Consider the following 13,902-nt stretch of genomic DNA (forward strand, 5'->3'; position numbering starts at 1 on the left):
TGGGACAGTGTGGTCCTAGATAATGGTGCAAGAACCCTGAATTACTCCTGAATGGGTCAGCATGTGAAAGACAGAGATTACTAAACGTCATGTGGGAAATATATAACTCAAGTATAAATTTTGTCACAGATTAAACCATCAGAAGAGTCAGGTAATACTGGCTTGGGTGGTTTCAACCAGTAGGGCATTATTCTGCATTTTCTCTCCCCCATCCCCTAAATGTGGGCTTCCTCAAGATTTAGTACTTAAGCTTTTCTTTTTTAAATAAATTTATTTATTTTTGGCTGTGTTGGGTCCTCATTGCTGCGCGCGGGCTTTCTCTAGTTGCGGCGACCGGGGGCTACTCTTCGTTGAGGTGCGCAGGCTTCTCATTGTGGTGGCTTCTCTTGTTGCAGAGCACGGGCCCTATGCACACGGGTTTCAGTAGTTGTGGCACGTGGGCTTCAGTAATTGTGGCACACGGGCTCTAGAGCGCAGGCTCAATAGTTGTGGCGCACGGGCTTAGTTGCTCCGTGGCATGTGGGATCCTCCCGGACCAGGGCTCAAAACCATGTCCCCTGCATTGGCAGGCGAGTTCTCAACCACTGTGCCACCAGGGAAGCCAAAAAAGCTAGCTATTATTGTTGAATTCTGGGACAGTGCTCAACAAGTCCACAGTCTAGTGCATGTCATGGTGTCAAATAAAAAATGGCAGCACAGAGTGAGAGGAATTATAGCAGAGGGAGTTACTAGGTACAGGGTGGCCCAAAGAAGGGTGTGATGGGCCAGGCACCAAACCTAACACTTTTGAGGCAATTTCTCTTTTAATTCTCACAACATCCTATGAAGTAGGTACTAATATTATGCCTATTTCACAGGTGAGAAAACTGAATCTAACAGATGTTAAATAACTTGCTAGTCACAGGCTTGTCATAGCTGGTGAAGTGGTGGAACTGGGATTCAAACTATGTTTGTTGGTTCTCTCCAGGGTACATGCCCATTATCCACTACTCTGTATCATATCTGCTCATCTGAGTCATGGAGTAGTTCCTAGAGGAAACTGAGCTGAGTACTAAAGGATAAAGCATTTAACAGACAGATGAGAAGGGAAAAGGCAATCCAGGTGAGGCAGCATGCATGTCCAAATGCACGGGGTTATGAAAGAGATCCTGTATCTGAAAAAGGGAGTTCTGTTTGGCAGAATGCTGACAATTTCCAGGGACTAAATTCACACACAGAGTCAAGCCTAGGGCCAGACATTTACCATATCATGTCTCTTACATCTTACCACAATCTTACAAGACAAATGTTATTTCCCTCTGATATCTCTTAAGAGAATGAAGCTCAGAGAGGTTAGGTGACTTGAACAAGTTCACAGAAGCAGGGAAGTGGTAGAACTGGCCTCTGAATGTAGGTCCTATATCTCTATGCACTCCTTTGGATCATAGGGTACAGTGAGGGCAGAGGGAAAAGGAAGCAATAGAGCAGTTTCTCAATTATTTTTTTTACTGTGACCCACAGTAAGAAATGTAATTTATTATGACCCAATACATACATACATATTAATATGGTGGAATTTTCCAGGGCCCACAAACATCCAGTTCTTCTATCCCTCTGGGCATATTGGAGGATTATATTTCTCTGCCTCCTGGCAATTAGGCAGTCATATGACTACTTCTGGCTAGTGAATTATGAGCAGAAGTGACACTTACCAATTTCTGGCCAAAACATTTCATTTCAGGTTCAAGACCATCCAATGTTCTCTTCCCCACCACAGTGATTGTGAAAGCATGTACTGAGCTGGATGTACCACAGAATTGAAACACCCTGCATTGCTCTTTTTTTGTTTTGTTTTTTTGACTGCACCGCGCAGCATGTGGGATCTTAGTTCCCCAACCAGGGATCGAACCTGTGACCCCTGCAGTGCAAGCACGGAGTCCTAACCACTGGACCACCAGGGAATTCCCCACCCTTAATTGTTAATCCAACAAGAAGAGGACAGCTGCCCTAGAGCATTTCTGAGATTCACAGTAGACTTTGCATGAGCGAAAAATAAGCTTTGCTGTGTTAAGCCACAGAGATTTGGGTGTTATTTGTTACTGCAGCAAAAGCTATCCTAGCCTCACTTATGTAATATATAAACAAAACATAATACTTGAATAATCTAAGTAATACACTCTCATAGTTTCAATTCTATATATTACACTTTTTTAAATGTTACATGTGACCCACTAAATTGATTTCATGACTTGCAAACAGGTCACCACTCATAGTATGAAAAACATTTTTGAAGAGTGGTCTGGGCCAGACAGCATCACAAATCATATTTCACACCAAGCCCAAGAGTTTGAACTCTATCCTGTAGACAAAGGGGTGCTCATTGAAAGGAGAAATACAAATAAGATATGACTTTTAAAAATGTTCTCTAAGAACAAGTCATAATGGCTTTAAGAGATGGATGATGGTGTAGAGGCTGAGGAAAAAGGTAAGGAGACTAACATAACGTAAGTCAGGGCGGTAGCAGTGGGCATGGATGAAGAAGATAGTGAGATGTACTAAGGAGGTAGAGTCAGAAGGCTTAGGAAGTGTTTGAGGGAGGTATGAGGAAAGATACCAGGAAGCAGTTTTGGATAACTGGGTGGACAGTGACCCCATCAATTAGTAGAGTGAGTAAAAGGGGAGGAACAGGTTTAAAGATAAGGATAAGGAGGGTAGTTTACACACGTTAATCCGAGGCACTTGTGGGTTACCTGGTAGGGGGTGTGCAGTAAGCCTGTTGACATATATGGAGACCTGGAGAGCAGAATCAGCTGATTATACAGTTGGGAATTATATTAGCAGAGTGGAGTTCAAGCCTAAGTGAATACCCATTCATTCATTGGTTCATTTGTTTAGTATATTGTTTGAGCGCTAATATGTGCCAGACATCATGCTGGGCAATGGGCCAGATACAACAGAGTTTGCAGATCAACAAGAGAAAAGGGCCTAACATGGAAAACCAACACTTAAGGGGCGAAGCCTGAGAAAGAGTGGTCAGAGAAGCAAGAGTAGAACCTAGACAAAGAGGCATCACATAAGCCAAGGGAGTCAAGAGAGGAGTCATCAATAGTGTCAAAGGATACAGAGAAGTCAAACAAGGTAAGAACCTAGAAGGAACAATGGATTTGGTAGTATTTAATGATGTGGGCATGAGGGGCAATTTTTTTCCCAGGATCAGGGGTAAAGAATAGACAGAGGGGACTTCCCTGGTGGTCCAGTGGTTAAGACTCTGAGCTTCCAACAAAGGGGGCAGGGGTTTGATCCCTGGTCGGGGAACTAAGATCCTGCATGCCACATGGTGCAGGCTATATAAATAAATAAATAAATAGTCATCCCTGTAAATTTGTTTTTTAAAAAAAGAATAGATGGAAGATGAGAGCATTCGACTATGACCATGGCCTATATTTTCAGAAGCATGGCTCTTATAGCGAGTCTCTGTTATTGATCGATAAGCAGCATTTCCTCTCCTTCCAGTACTGTGTCCCCAAATATTGTTTGGAAAACCACTCCTCCTCCATTCTCAGCCACAAGATTTGGGTGGGATTAACTCCAAATCCAGCTCCAAGGGTTGCCCTAACTGGCTCAATCCAATCAGCACAGCCCAACCCTTGGTCCCAGGGATTGGTTCAGAAATTGACAACTAATTCAGTCAGTGCCAAGGAGTACTGTGGCCTTCTAGGAAGAAACAGCTTCCTCTCTCTTCCCTGGAGGTTCCTCAGTGAGATCCTCTATCTTTCCCTGGGTAAGGTGGTGGGAGGATTTGAGCTATTTTGCAACCATGAAGAGAGAACTTAAAACTGCCAGGGGTGAATGGGATGGGACACCAAGGATTAAAGTAGAGCGAAGAACACAAAGGGACTAGGCTCCTTCAGACATCATTTGAGCTACTGCATCAAGTGTTGCTTAAAGCCAGACATGCTTCTGGACTTTTCAGTCACATGAGCCAATAGATGCTTTGGTTTAAGCCAATGTGTATTGAGTTTTCTGTCACTTGCAGCCAAAAGCATCCTAAGTGATGGGGTTGTGAGGAAGAAAATAGAACATAATTATAACCAGAGGAGACATAAGGTCAAAGAATTTTTACTTTTCAGACAAAAGAGATGTGTTAAAAGGAAGGATCCAGCAGAAAAAGAGAGCTTGAAGACACAGGAAAGGGCAATAATAAATAGAATAATGGTTCAGAAAAATAGAAGTAGCAGAATATAAGTCATAGGAGGAGATTTAGACAGAAGGGAATGCCCACCAGTACCCGGAACAAACTAGGCACTCAATATTTGTCAAGTGAGGATGTTAATTATTTGGAATCTTCCGAAAACTCCTACATATTGACAGACAATTTGTTTATATAAGTCTGCATTCTTCTGCATTTAAATCTTCCTGAGTCATTGTCAGAGGGTCACTCTAATTTCAGCACATGATAATACACATGTGCTGCTTATTTCAGGAAATATCAGGGATAAAAATAGTCCCTGATCTTGAACCCCTAATGTAATTTTTGGGCTTCTCTGTGTCGAGACCAGTGTTTTTCAAGATGAGACCATCCCCGGACTTTCCTGGTGGTCCAGTGACTAAGACTCCATGCTCCCAATGCAGGGGGCCCAGGTTCGATCCCTGGTCAGGGAACTAGCTCGCACATTCTGCAACTAAAGATCCCGTGTGCCTCAACGAAGGTCCCGCATGCGGCAACTAAGACCCGGTGCAGCCAAATAAATAAATAAACAAATAAATAAATAAAATGAGACCATCCCATACTCTTGAGGAAATCACCATGGGTATCTGTTAAAAATGCAAATTCCTTGGTCTCACCTACTGAAACAGACTGTGCATTTTAATAAGCTCCCAGCTGCTTCTCAGTAAAGTTCAAGAATGCTGTACTAGATTGTCTTGTTCACCTTTGTTTCCTCAGCACCTGGTTCAGTGCCTGGCACAGAGCAGGTGCTCAATTGAATGCTTTTTGTTGTTGTTTTTGTTTCTGTTTCTGTTTTTAACTGAGCAGCTTCGGGATCTTAGTTCCCTGACCAGAAATTTAACCCACACCCCCTGCCGTGGAAGTGCAGAGTCCCGAACACTGGACTGCCAGCGAAGTCCCTTATAAAAGTAATTTTAAAGATATAAGGTTATCCCTGTGGCAGCATCCCTTTCACTTCCTGGCACTCTGACATGCTTTTCCTGAGTGCTTTTTTGAGTACAGAGGACACTTCAGGTTATGTGTGTATCAAGTGCACACAGCATCTGTTATGTGTGCTGAGGTAGGAAAAGGTTATGAACCATGGAGCTATACTGAGAGAGTCCAGAGAGAGAGCTGACTTTCAACATCTTAAAATCAATTCTCAGTCACCAGGAGGGAACAATTAAATACAAAAAACCCCACAGGTTTCCCATTTAATAAGTGTTCAACATGTACAGCATATACAACTTAGTCATGGAGCTCAGGCCTATGGGGATAGACATTACCTTGTAGTTACACGCAGCATTTTCTCAGACTCCTTTGTGCCACCTTGGCCTGGCAATCGAGCCAGTCTAACACTACTGGGAGAGGTCACATTACAAGATAATACATGTTGCCCAATCCTGTTTTTGGGGTGTGTTTACATGTGCTCCCCCAAAGGTCTGGAACAATACACACCAAACTGGTCTTAAGAGTTAAGGAGAGGGGGCTTCCCTGGTGGCGCAGTGGTTAAGCATCCACCTGCTAATGCAGGGGACAGGGGTTCGAGCCCTGGTCCGGGAAGACCCCACATACCGCCGTGAAACTAAGCCTGTGCGCCACAACTACTGAGCTTGTGCTCTAGCGCCCGCGAGCCACAACTACTGGAGCCCGTGCTCTGCAATAGGAGAAGCCACCGCAGTGAGAAGCCTGCGCACTGCAATGAAGAGTGGCCCCCGCTCACTGCAACTAGAGTAAAGCCTGTGAGCAGCAACAAAGACCCAACACAGCAATAAATAAATAAATAAATAATTTTTTTGAAAAAAAGAGTTAAGGAGAGGGACTTCCCTGGTGGTCCAGTGGTTAAGAATCTGCCTTCCAATGCAGGGGATGCAGGTTCGATCCCCGGTCAGGGAACTAAGATCCCACATGCCGTGGGGCAACTAAGCCTCACATCACAACTACTGAGCCCATATGCTCTGGAGCCCATTCACCACAACTAGAGAGAAGCCCACGCACCACAACTAAGACAGAACACAGGCAAATCAATCAATCAATATTTAAAAAAAAAAGAGTTAAGGAGAGAAGGAGAATGAGGATGAGGGCTACCTTTTTACTTTATACACTTCGGTATTTGGATTTCTTATTCACAACGGGCATATATTAATTTTTCACTTGAAAAATAAATTCAAAATATCTGAGAGTGACTGAAACACACCCCACATTCCCCCCAACTAATTAAATTACACTTTACTCAAAGGATTAACTTAGAAATGTGTGTCACTCGGTGTTGCAAAAATATTTTTTGAATGAATAAAGAGCCTTGAGGAGACACTGAAAGAAACCGTGGCTTTAAGCTCTGTCCTCAACACACCAGGGGTTTGCCTTCTTCCTTTCCTTTTGATTTCATCTGTTCCTCTTTATTTCCCCTTCTCCCTTTCTCCCTTCTTCTCCTTCTTCTTCCTCTTCCAAAAAAAAAAATAGCACCTGCATGAGAGCAGTCAGTAGGAAAATATGATTCTATTCACACACTGGGGCATTAGGGCATGATTTGGGGCTGAAAGAGAAAGTCATCCAGTCTAAGGCAAAGTAAGAAAAACAGGGAGAAAGAGGAAGGGCCATGCATGAAAAGCATGGTGTTATGCTGAGGGAACACAGAGCTCACAGTCCCCAGGCTGTCATCTCTTCTCTCCCCTTGAAGTCTGGCTGCTCAGTTCATCACTGAAAAGTGCTCAGGCTCTGGTGAACCAGTCCCTGCTAACCAAAGACAGAGAGAATGATTTATAAGATTGATCAACAGTTTATTATGAAAAGTATATTTGTCAAGAATATTTGTTTCAGCCAAATATACTTGAAAAGTATATTTGTCAAGAATATTTGTGTCTAAAAAGGAAAAGCCTTTTTAGATTAGGGGGCTGCTTGGAGTTCAGGGCCTTCAGAGCAGATGGATATGGAGGGTGTTAAGTGATATTTTCTCCAAACTGGGGAAATCTGGAATGTCACCCACTCTTGGGCTCCCAGGAGAGTATGACCAGGCTGATGGACAGGGCATGCTAGCTGCTCAAGGCCCCTCCAGCCTACAGCACTGGAGACGTATTAGAAGACTCTCCCTTCCCTATCCCGCCTCTGGCTACTGTGTTTCTCCTTTCTTGCCCCGTCTTGACCACCTTTACTATCTTGCCCCTCCATATGTTTTACACTAAAATTATTTCCACTGTGCTGGTCCCTTACTGCTTTGAGTAAACAAGCTGAAGGTGCTTGTCTACCAGACCAGGGAGAGGCACCAAATTGCTGACGATGGTTAAGAGTGCTACTCTGGGGCTTCCCCGGTGGCACAGTGGTTAAGAATCCGCCTGCCAATGCAGGAGACATGGGTTCGAGTCCTGATCCGGGAAGATCCCACATGCCGCGGAGCAACTAAGCCCATGCACCACAACTACTGAGCTGGCGCTCTAGAGCCCGTGAGCCACAACTACTGAGCCCGTGTGCCACAACTACTGAAGCCCGCGCGCCTTGAGCCCGTAGCTCAATGAAGACTAGCCCCCACTCGCTGCAACTAGAGAAAGCCTGCACACAGTAACAAAGACCCAACGCAGCCAAAAATAAATATATATTTTAAAAAATAACAAATGCTGGAGAGGGGCAGAGAAAAGGGAACCCTCCTACACTGTTGGTGAGAATGTAACTCGGTGCAACCACTATGAAGAACAGTCTGGAGGTTCCACAACAAACTAAAAATATTGCCATATGATCCAGCAATCCCAATCCTGGGCATATGTCTGGACAAAACTCTAATTTGAAAAGATACATGCACCCCTATGTTCACAGCAGCACTATTCACAATAGCCAAGACATGGAAACAACCTAAATGTCCATCGAAAGATGTAGGGATAAAGAAGATGTGGTATATGAATATGATGGAATATTACTCAGCCATAAAAAAGAATGAAATAATGCCATTTGCAGCAACATGGACCTAGAGATTATCATACTAAGTGAAGTAAGTCTGAAAGAGAAAGACAAATACCACAGGATATCACTTATATGTGGAATCTAAAATATGATACAATTGAACTTATTTACGAAACAGAGATAGACTCACAGACATAGAAAACAAACTTATGGTTACCAAAGAGGAAAGGGGGTGGGGGAGGGATAAATTAGGAGTTTATATCAAATAGATAAACAGGTCCTACTGTATAGCACAGGGAACTATATTCAATATCCTTAATAAACTATAATGGAAAAGAATATGAAAAAATATATATATTTAAAACTCAATTTGCTATATACCAGAAACTAACACAACATTATAAATCAACTATATTTCAAAAAATATATATGGGAGGCATAATAATTATAAGGATAGTGAAATTGGGTTCTGTTACTGAAAGCCAAGTGTGAAAGCCAGAGGGCCTCCTTAACAGCATATGAAGAGGTCTTCAACACCTGCAGTGGGACGGCAGGGAAAGCTGAGGTCCCAGATAATCATCAGAATAGTTTAAGCTCCAATAAGGTTAAACTCCCAAGCAATGCAGGTCAGCTAAGGGCCCTAGTTAGGAAATAATGAGATCATGACACATGGAATGGGGATATCTGATTGATGTTCCTGAAGATCTTGAATTTCCAGATTCTCCTGAACCCTCTGAACCTAAAGAAATGACCCACCATTTCACACTTCCCTCTTTCTTGTAGACAGTACAGAAGCCTGTGCCCTGTAAGACTGCATGTACCCTCCTCGAAATCTGCTTGTGTCTCCCTCCTGGATACTCGGCCGATAACCGGGTTAAAGCACCATATAACCTAGCAAAGGACATATTGGGACTGATAAAGGAGGAAAGGGACTACCCAAAGGAGCTGCAAGAACTAGCCAAGCATGTAAGGGCAGGAACTGGGAGAGAAGCAAGGGACTGGATTCTGAGGGTGCTTGATCAGGGGACCAGGTTGTAAAATTGGGTTAGGGAGAGTTTATTGATTTGGGAGCACTCTCCTAAGATACAGAATTTATCATTCTGCCAAGGACCCCAGGAAATGGTACAAATTTGTTACTAGAATGGCTCTCAGAAGCACAGAAAACTTTACAGCCCACATGAGGTAAAAAATGCCAGAGTTGCTAAGACAGATGGTGTAGGAGGAGATTTTAAAAACTCAGAGAAGTCAGCATGAGGTGGATGTACTATACAAGGTCAGAAATCCCACAGACTGATTATTTTCTATGGGAAGGCCAAAGAGGATACTGCATTCACCAAGGCCATAAGGAATATGACAGTAAGAGGTGCACCAGCATCACTAAAAGTTCAGTGGTGGTTTTCCTATTTGGGCCAGGACTGACAGTATGAGAGGCTGTTAGAAAACTGGGCTAACTAACAGCAAGGGGGCAATAGGGTCTTGAAACAAGAGGCCAGGTGGCAACACTTAACTGCCAGAAGCCAGGTAGATGCAATTATTATAATGAGTGGAAAGGTCAGAATGACAGCCACAGAAGTCTGAGCCTCAGAGAATTATGGAGATGTTTAACAGAATATAACATCCCCAAGGGCAAAACAGATAGGCAGACAACGAGGGTACTCCTCAATTTTCAATCAGAAGAAATTAAGGTTGTGTGATCAGGGGGCTGAGGGCAGTTGCCCCAATGGAAAGTGATCATCCTTTGCCCACTTGCAGATCTGGGTCAATTTTCAGACCCTGAATTCATTAAGAGATGGTCTGGTCACCAAAAGGAGGACCCTGCAACACCATGGCAAATACACACAGTAATGATTTCTGTGTCCTTCTCTCAAAGTTCACATACATACATGTATTACTATTTTCAAATATATTTTTAGATATAGTTGTAAGGAACAGAATACAAGTTCATTTAAAATGGTTAATGAATACATAGTAATTTTTTGGCATATAAACAACAGAAATTTATTTTTCACAGTTTTGGAAGCTGGAAGTCTAAGATCAGGTTGCCAGCATGTTTGGGTTCTGGTGAAGACCCTCTTTGGGTGCAGACTGCTATCTTTTTGCAGTGTCCTCACATGGCATAAGTGGTGGGAAAGCTCTCTGGGGTCTCTTTGATAGGGCACTAATCTCATTAATGAGGATTCCACCCTTATAACCTAATCACTTCCCAAAGGCCCCACCTCTTAACACCATCACATTGGGGATTAAGAATGCATAGTAATTTTTGTCATATTGCATTTTCTCAGAAACAACAGATGTTAAAAATATCTCTTTTGGGCTTCCCTGGTGGCGCAGTGGTTCAGAATCTGCCTGCCAATGCAGGGGACACGGGTTCGAGCCCTGGTCTGGGAAGATCTCACATGCCGCGGAGCAACTGGGCCCGTGAGCCACAATTACTGAGCCTGCGCGTCTGAAGCCTGTGCTCTGCAACAACAGAGGCCGCGATAGTGAGAGGCCTGCGCACCGCGATGAAGAGTGGCCCCCGCTTGCCACAACTAGAGAAAGCCCATGCACAGAAACGAAGACCCAACACAGCCATAAATAAATAAATAAATACATTAAAAAAAACGAAAATAAAACAAGGTTTTTTTTAAAAAAAATCTCTTTTGTCCTTTGGGGTGGTCTGCATGAAAAGGGATCCTCACAGCACTTTGAATGTGCATGACTTTTGCAATGTGTATGTGTGAATAAATGTAGTCTCTTGAGAGCAGAGATCTTGTCTTGGTGACTTTTTCATCTTATTCAGCATCTAGCTCAGTGCCTGAGCTCAGGCATATAGTAGGTGCTTGATAAATACATGTTGAACAAATATATACACATGCAAACAATTTTGTTTGTTTTGATAAAGAGTGGATGGATATCTTGGGATGGGAGAATTTTACATAGTTTTTTTTATTCCTTTATGTTCTGCCCTTAAATTTATTTATAATAAGTAGGAATCGTTTTTATAATTTAAAAATTACTCTATTTCCCCAGAAAACATTTTAAAATTATGAAAAATTCATACTCAGTGTAATAAGTTCACAGAACACCGTGTACAAATTAAAAAATAAAAATCTCCCATCTCCAACACTCTTCCTCCAGCCCCTTCCCACTCTACTGTAATCTGCCTCTCCAATTATAACAATGATACCTGACATTTACTGAGTGCTTACTCTTTACCAGGAAGTATTCTAAGCACTTTTTTTTTTTACCTGTGTTAACTAATTTATACCTTATTATAACCCAAAGAGGCAGATATTATCATTATCCTCATTTTACAAGGGGAAACTTTCACAGGTTGGGTTCCTTGGGAAGCCAACTCAAGAGGAAATTTAGAGTACAGTGTTAATTCATTCATATCAGTTTAGTCTCAGTATGGACTAACTCCAGTCCATGATGCATTAGAAGACCCCTTGCAGAAAGATCAATATCAATAGATTTCACTCAAATAAAGAACCTATTTTTCTTCATTGCAGTCAGGGGTCACTGACTATATTATGACTTTCTTTTATTCACACATTTAGAGAGGGTCCTCAGAGAAGGGCACCAGCCTTTGGGGTAGCCAGAAGCAAGGGAGATGACCTGGTCATTTTGGGTCATCTTGGCCATGGGCTCAGTTCCAAGGGTATGCTGCGGGAGAGAAGTCTAGGGGACTTCTCTTAGGAAAAAATCTTTTGGAGTAAAGAGATAGTTGAGCCTTATTTGGGTTGTCTTCTCTACCTTAATCCTGAACCCTTTTCAAGCTAACTGGCAGCAAACTTGACATGTATGTATGTGTTTAGTTCCAGGGATTTCTCTGTGTATGTTATATCTTCTTTTATTATTATTTTAAAGCATGCACATTTGTGATACAAACTTGCTGGAGAAAATAAAATATAGACAGTAAAGGGGAAAGGAAAAGGGAAACCAGACAGCAAGAACTCATCAGCCTGCCTCTGCCCAATAACAGCTCAGGGAAGACTGAAGTCTAGCTCTCAAGTTCACTACCAGAAGAAAGAATTAAGGGACTCCAAAAACTTTTGAGAACAGTTTCAAATTATTATTGCTGACACTCCCTACCTTATATTCCAAATCCCACAAAGAAATCACTTCTGAATTTGTTTTTATCTGCTGACCTCAACAGGCATAAAACTGAACTGATTTCCTGCACCCTCCAGTCTCCCCAACCTCCTCTCCACTTGTGTTCCTTATCTCCACGAAGGACCCACCAGCTTCCTAAGCCAGAATCTGAGCACCATTTGTATTTGGAACGTCACATTTTCCCTCTCCCAACTAATCTTCAAGTCCTGGTAATGCTACCTTCCAAATTATCCAGAATCCATCCACTTCTCTCCAATTCCACTGCTTCTTCCTTACTTGAGGGCATCATCATCTTTTGCCAAAATGCAATCAATAGCCTCTGTGGTTTCCCTGCCTTAGTCTCCCTTCTTTGTAATCCATTCGCCACACTGCAGCCAGAGTAATTTTTTAAAAACACGAATCTGATAATGCTGTTCTTCAGTTTAGAATCTTTCAATACCAAAGTTCAAACTTCCGAAGTTCAAACTTCCTAAGAGTTTATTAGGTCTGAATGATTCAGCTGCTGGGTCCCTCCGCAGCCTCATCCCCACACACCGTACCCTCTGTTCGGCCATAATGAACTTTCAGTTCCCTGAGCCCAACTTTTTCTATTATCGCTAGGTCTCTGACCAAGAGGTTCTTTGCTTGGAACACCCTTCCCGCTACTCTTTTTTTGGGTAAATCAGATGCATCCTCCACGTCCCAGCTCAGTTGTCACTCGCACAGCCCAGGTAGGAAGGCTTCATCCCACGACAGGTGCCCTCAGCGTGGTCCAGTCGATTTGTGTCTCCCAGGCGGACGGCCCTGACGGTGCCCTCGACACTCCATCAGTGTCGGACAGTTGAAAGGCTCCTTAGAGCGGACCCAGATGCTTGCCGCTGCAGTCCACGACAGGTAGGCAGCACGTGAAGCTTCAGCCCAGCAGCAGAGACACACCCAAGCCTTCCAACGGGCAGCGCTGGTTACGGAACGGCGGTTCAGAGCCCGGAACCCAACCCGATGCCCCCGCCTCCCACGCTGCGTCGGGGGCGGGGTGGGCGGGGCTCTGGGCGCGGGCGAACGGCGTGCGACGAGCAAGGGGCGGGGCCAGGGGGCGGAGCGGAGCGCGCATGCGCGGTCGCCTTTGTGTGGGTCGAGCAGCGGCGGCGGCGGCGGCAGTGGCGGTCCCACTGGCAGGCGGGCAAGAGGGGAGTCCGGGCGGCGTCCGGCGTGGGAGCCGGGGGACCACGATGGTAAAGAAGCGGAAAGGCCGCGTTGTGATCGACTCAGACACGGAAGACAGCGGCAGCGACGAGAACCTGGATCAGGTGAGGGCAGGCCGCGGAGGCGCGGGCCAGCGGAGCGGGAGAGCTGAGTCCTGGCCACGGTAGTCGGGAGCCGGTCGGGCCCCGGGCCTCCTGGCCGGAGCGCCCGGCCTGCCTCGTGTCCTGAACGCCCGCTGCCGCCCCTTTCTGCTCTCCCCACAGTGCCCGCGGCTCTTGGAGTCTGGCCGGGGCCTGGAGACAGAGCCCCGAGGACTTGGCGCCTTGGGCGGGGAGGCGGGGCAGGGGCCAGGCTAGTGGGCCTCGGGCTCGGGGGACTCGAGGGGTCCTTGGTCTGCCAGGGTCAGATCGGGGCGGCAGGCTGCAGGCCAGGCGATCCGGGCACGGAGAGATAGGAAGTATCGCCCGCCAACCCGGGAGACTGGGAGGTTTTGGAGGAGGTGCAAGGGTGATCGTGGGGCGGTGTGGGGGAGGGAGGCCGAGAAG

General features: G+C 44.8%; 2 protein-coding genes and 1 non-coding gene across 6 annotated transcripts in view; 1 reads left to right on the forward strand and 2 right to left on the reverse strand.

The window, feature by feature from the left end:
* NDUFAF1 (NADH:ubiquinone oxidoreductase complex assembly factor 1) overlaps positions 1 to 13,149 on the reverse strand; it is a 40,420-nt gene extending 27,271 nt beyond the window's left edge. The window contains exon 1 of one of the 4 annotated variants that reach the window (XM_067743783.1): positions 12,395 to 13,149. In XM_067743783.1, the coding sequence (XP_067599884.1) occupies positions 12,395 to 12,467 (73 nt within the window). In that variant the 5' untranslated portion in view covers positions 12,468 to 13,149. The remainder of the gene's footprint in view (positions 1 to 12,394) is intronic. The other 3 variants (XM_067743757.1, XM_067743773.1, XM_067743788.1) reach the window with 3 other exon arrangements.
* Positions 1,868 to 1,940, reverse strand: TRNAA-UGC (transfer RNA alanine (anticodon UGC)). The gene has a single exon. It is a non-coding gene; the product is annotated as a tRNA-Ala (tRNA).
* A 108-nt stretch (positions 13,150 to 13,257) lies between the features above and the next one.
* RTF1 (RTF1 homolog, Paf1/RNA polymerase II complex component) overlaps positions 13,258 to 13,902 on the forward strand; it is a 49,015-nt gene continuing 48,370 nt past the window's right edge. The window contains exon 1 of the mRNA XM_067743821.1: positions 13,258 to 13,461. Within this exon, the coding sequence (XP_067599922.1) occupies positions 13,264 to 13,461 (198 nt within the window). The 5' untranslated portion in view covers positions 13,258 to 13,263. The remainder of the gene's footprint in view (positions 13,462 to 13,902) is intronic.

Source organism: Pseudorca crassidens, chromosome 1 (assembly GCF_039906515.1).
Source record: "Pseudorca crassidens isolate mPseCra1 chromosome 1, mPseCra1.hap1, whole genome shotgun sequence".
Taxonomy (NCBI): Eukaryota; Metazoa; Chordata; class Mammalia; order Artiodactyla; family Delphinidae; genus Pseudorca; species Pseudorca crassidens.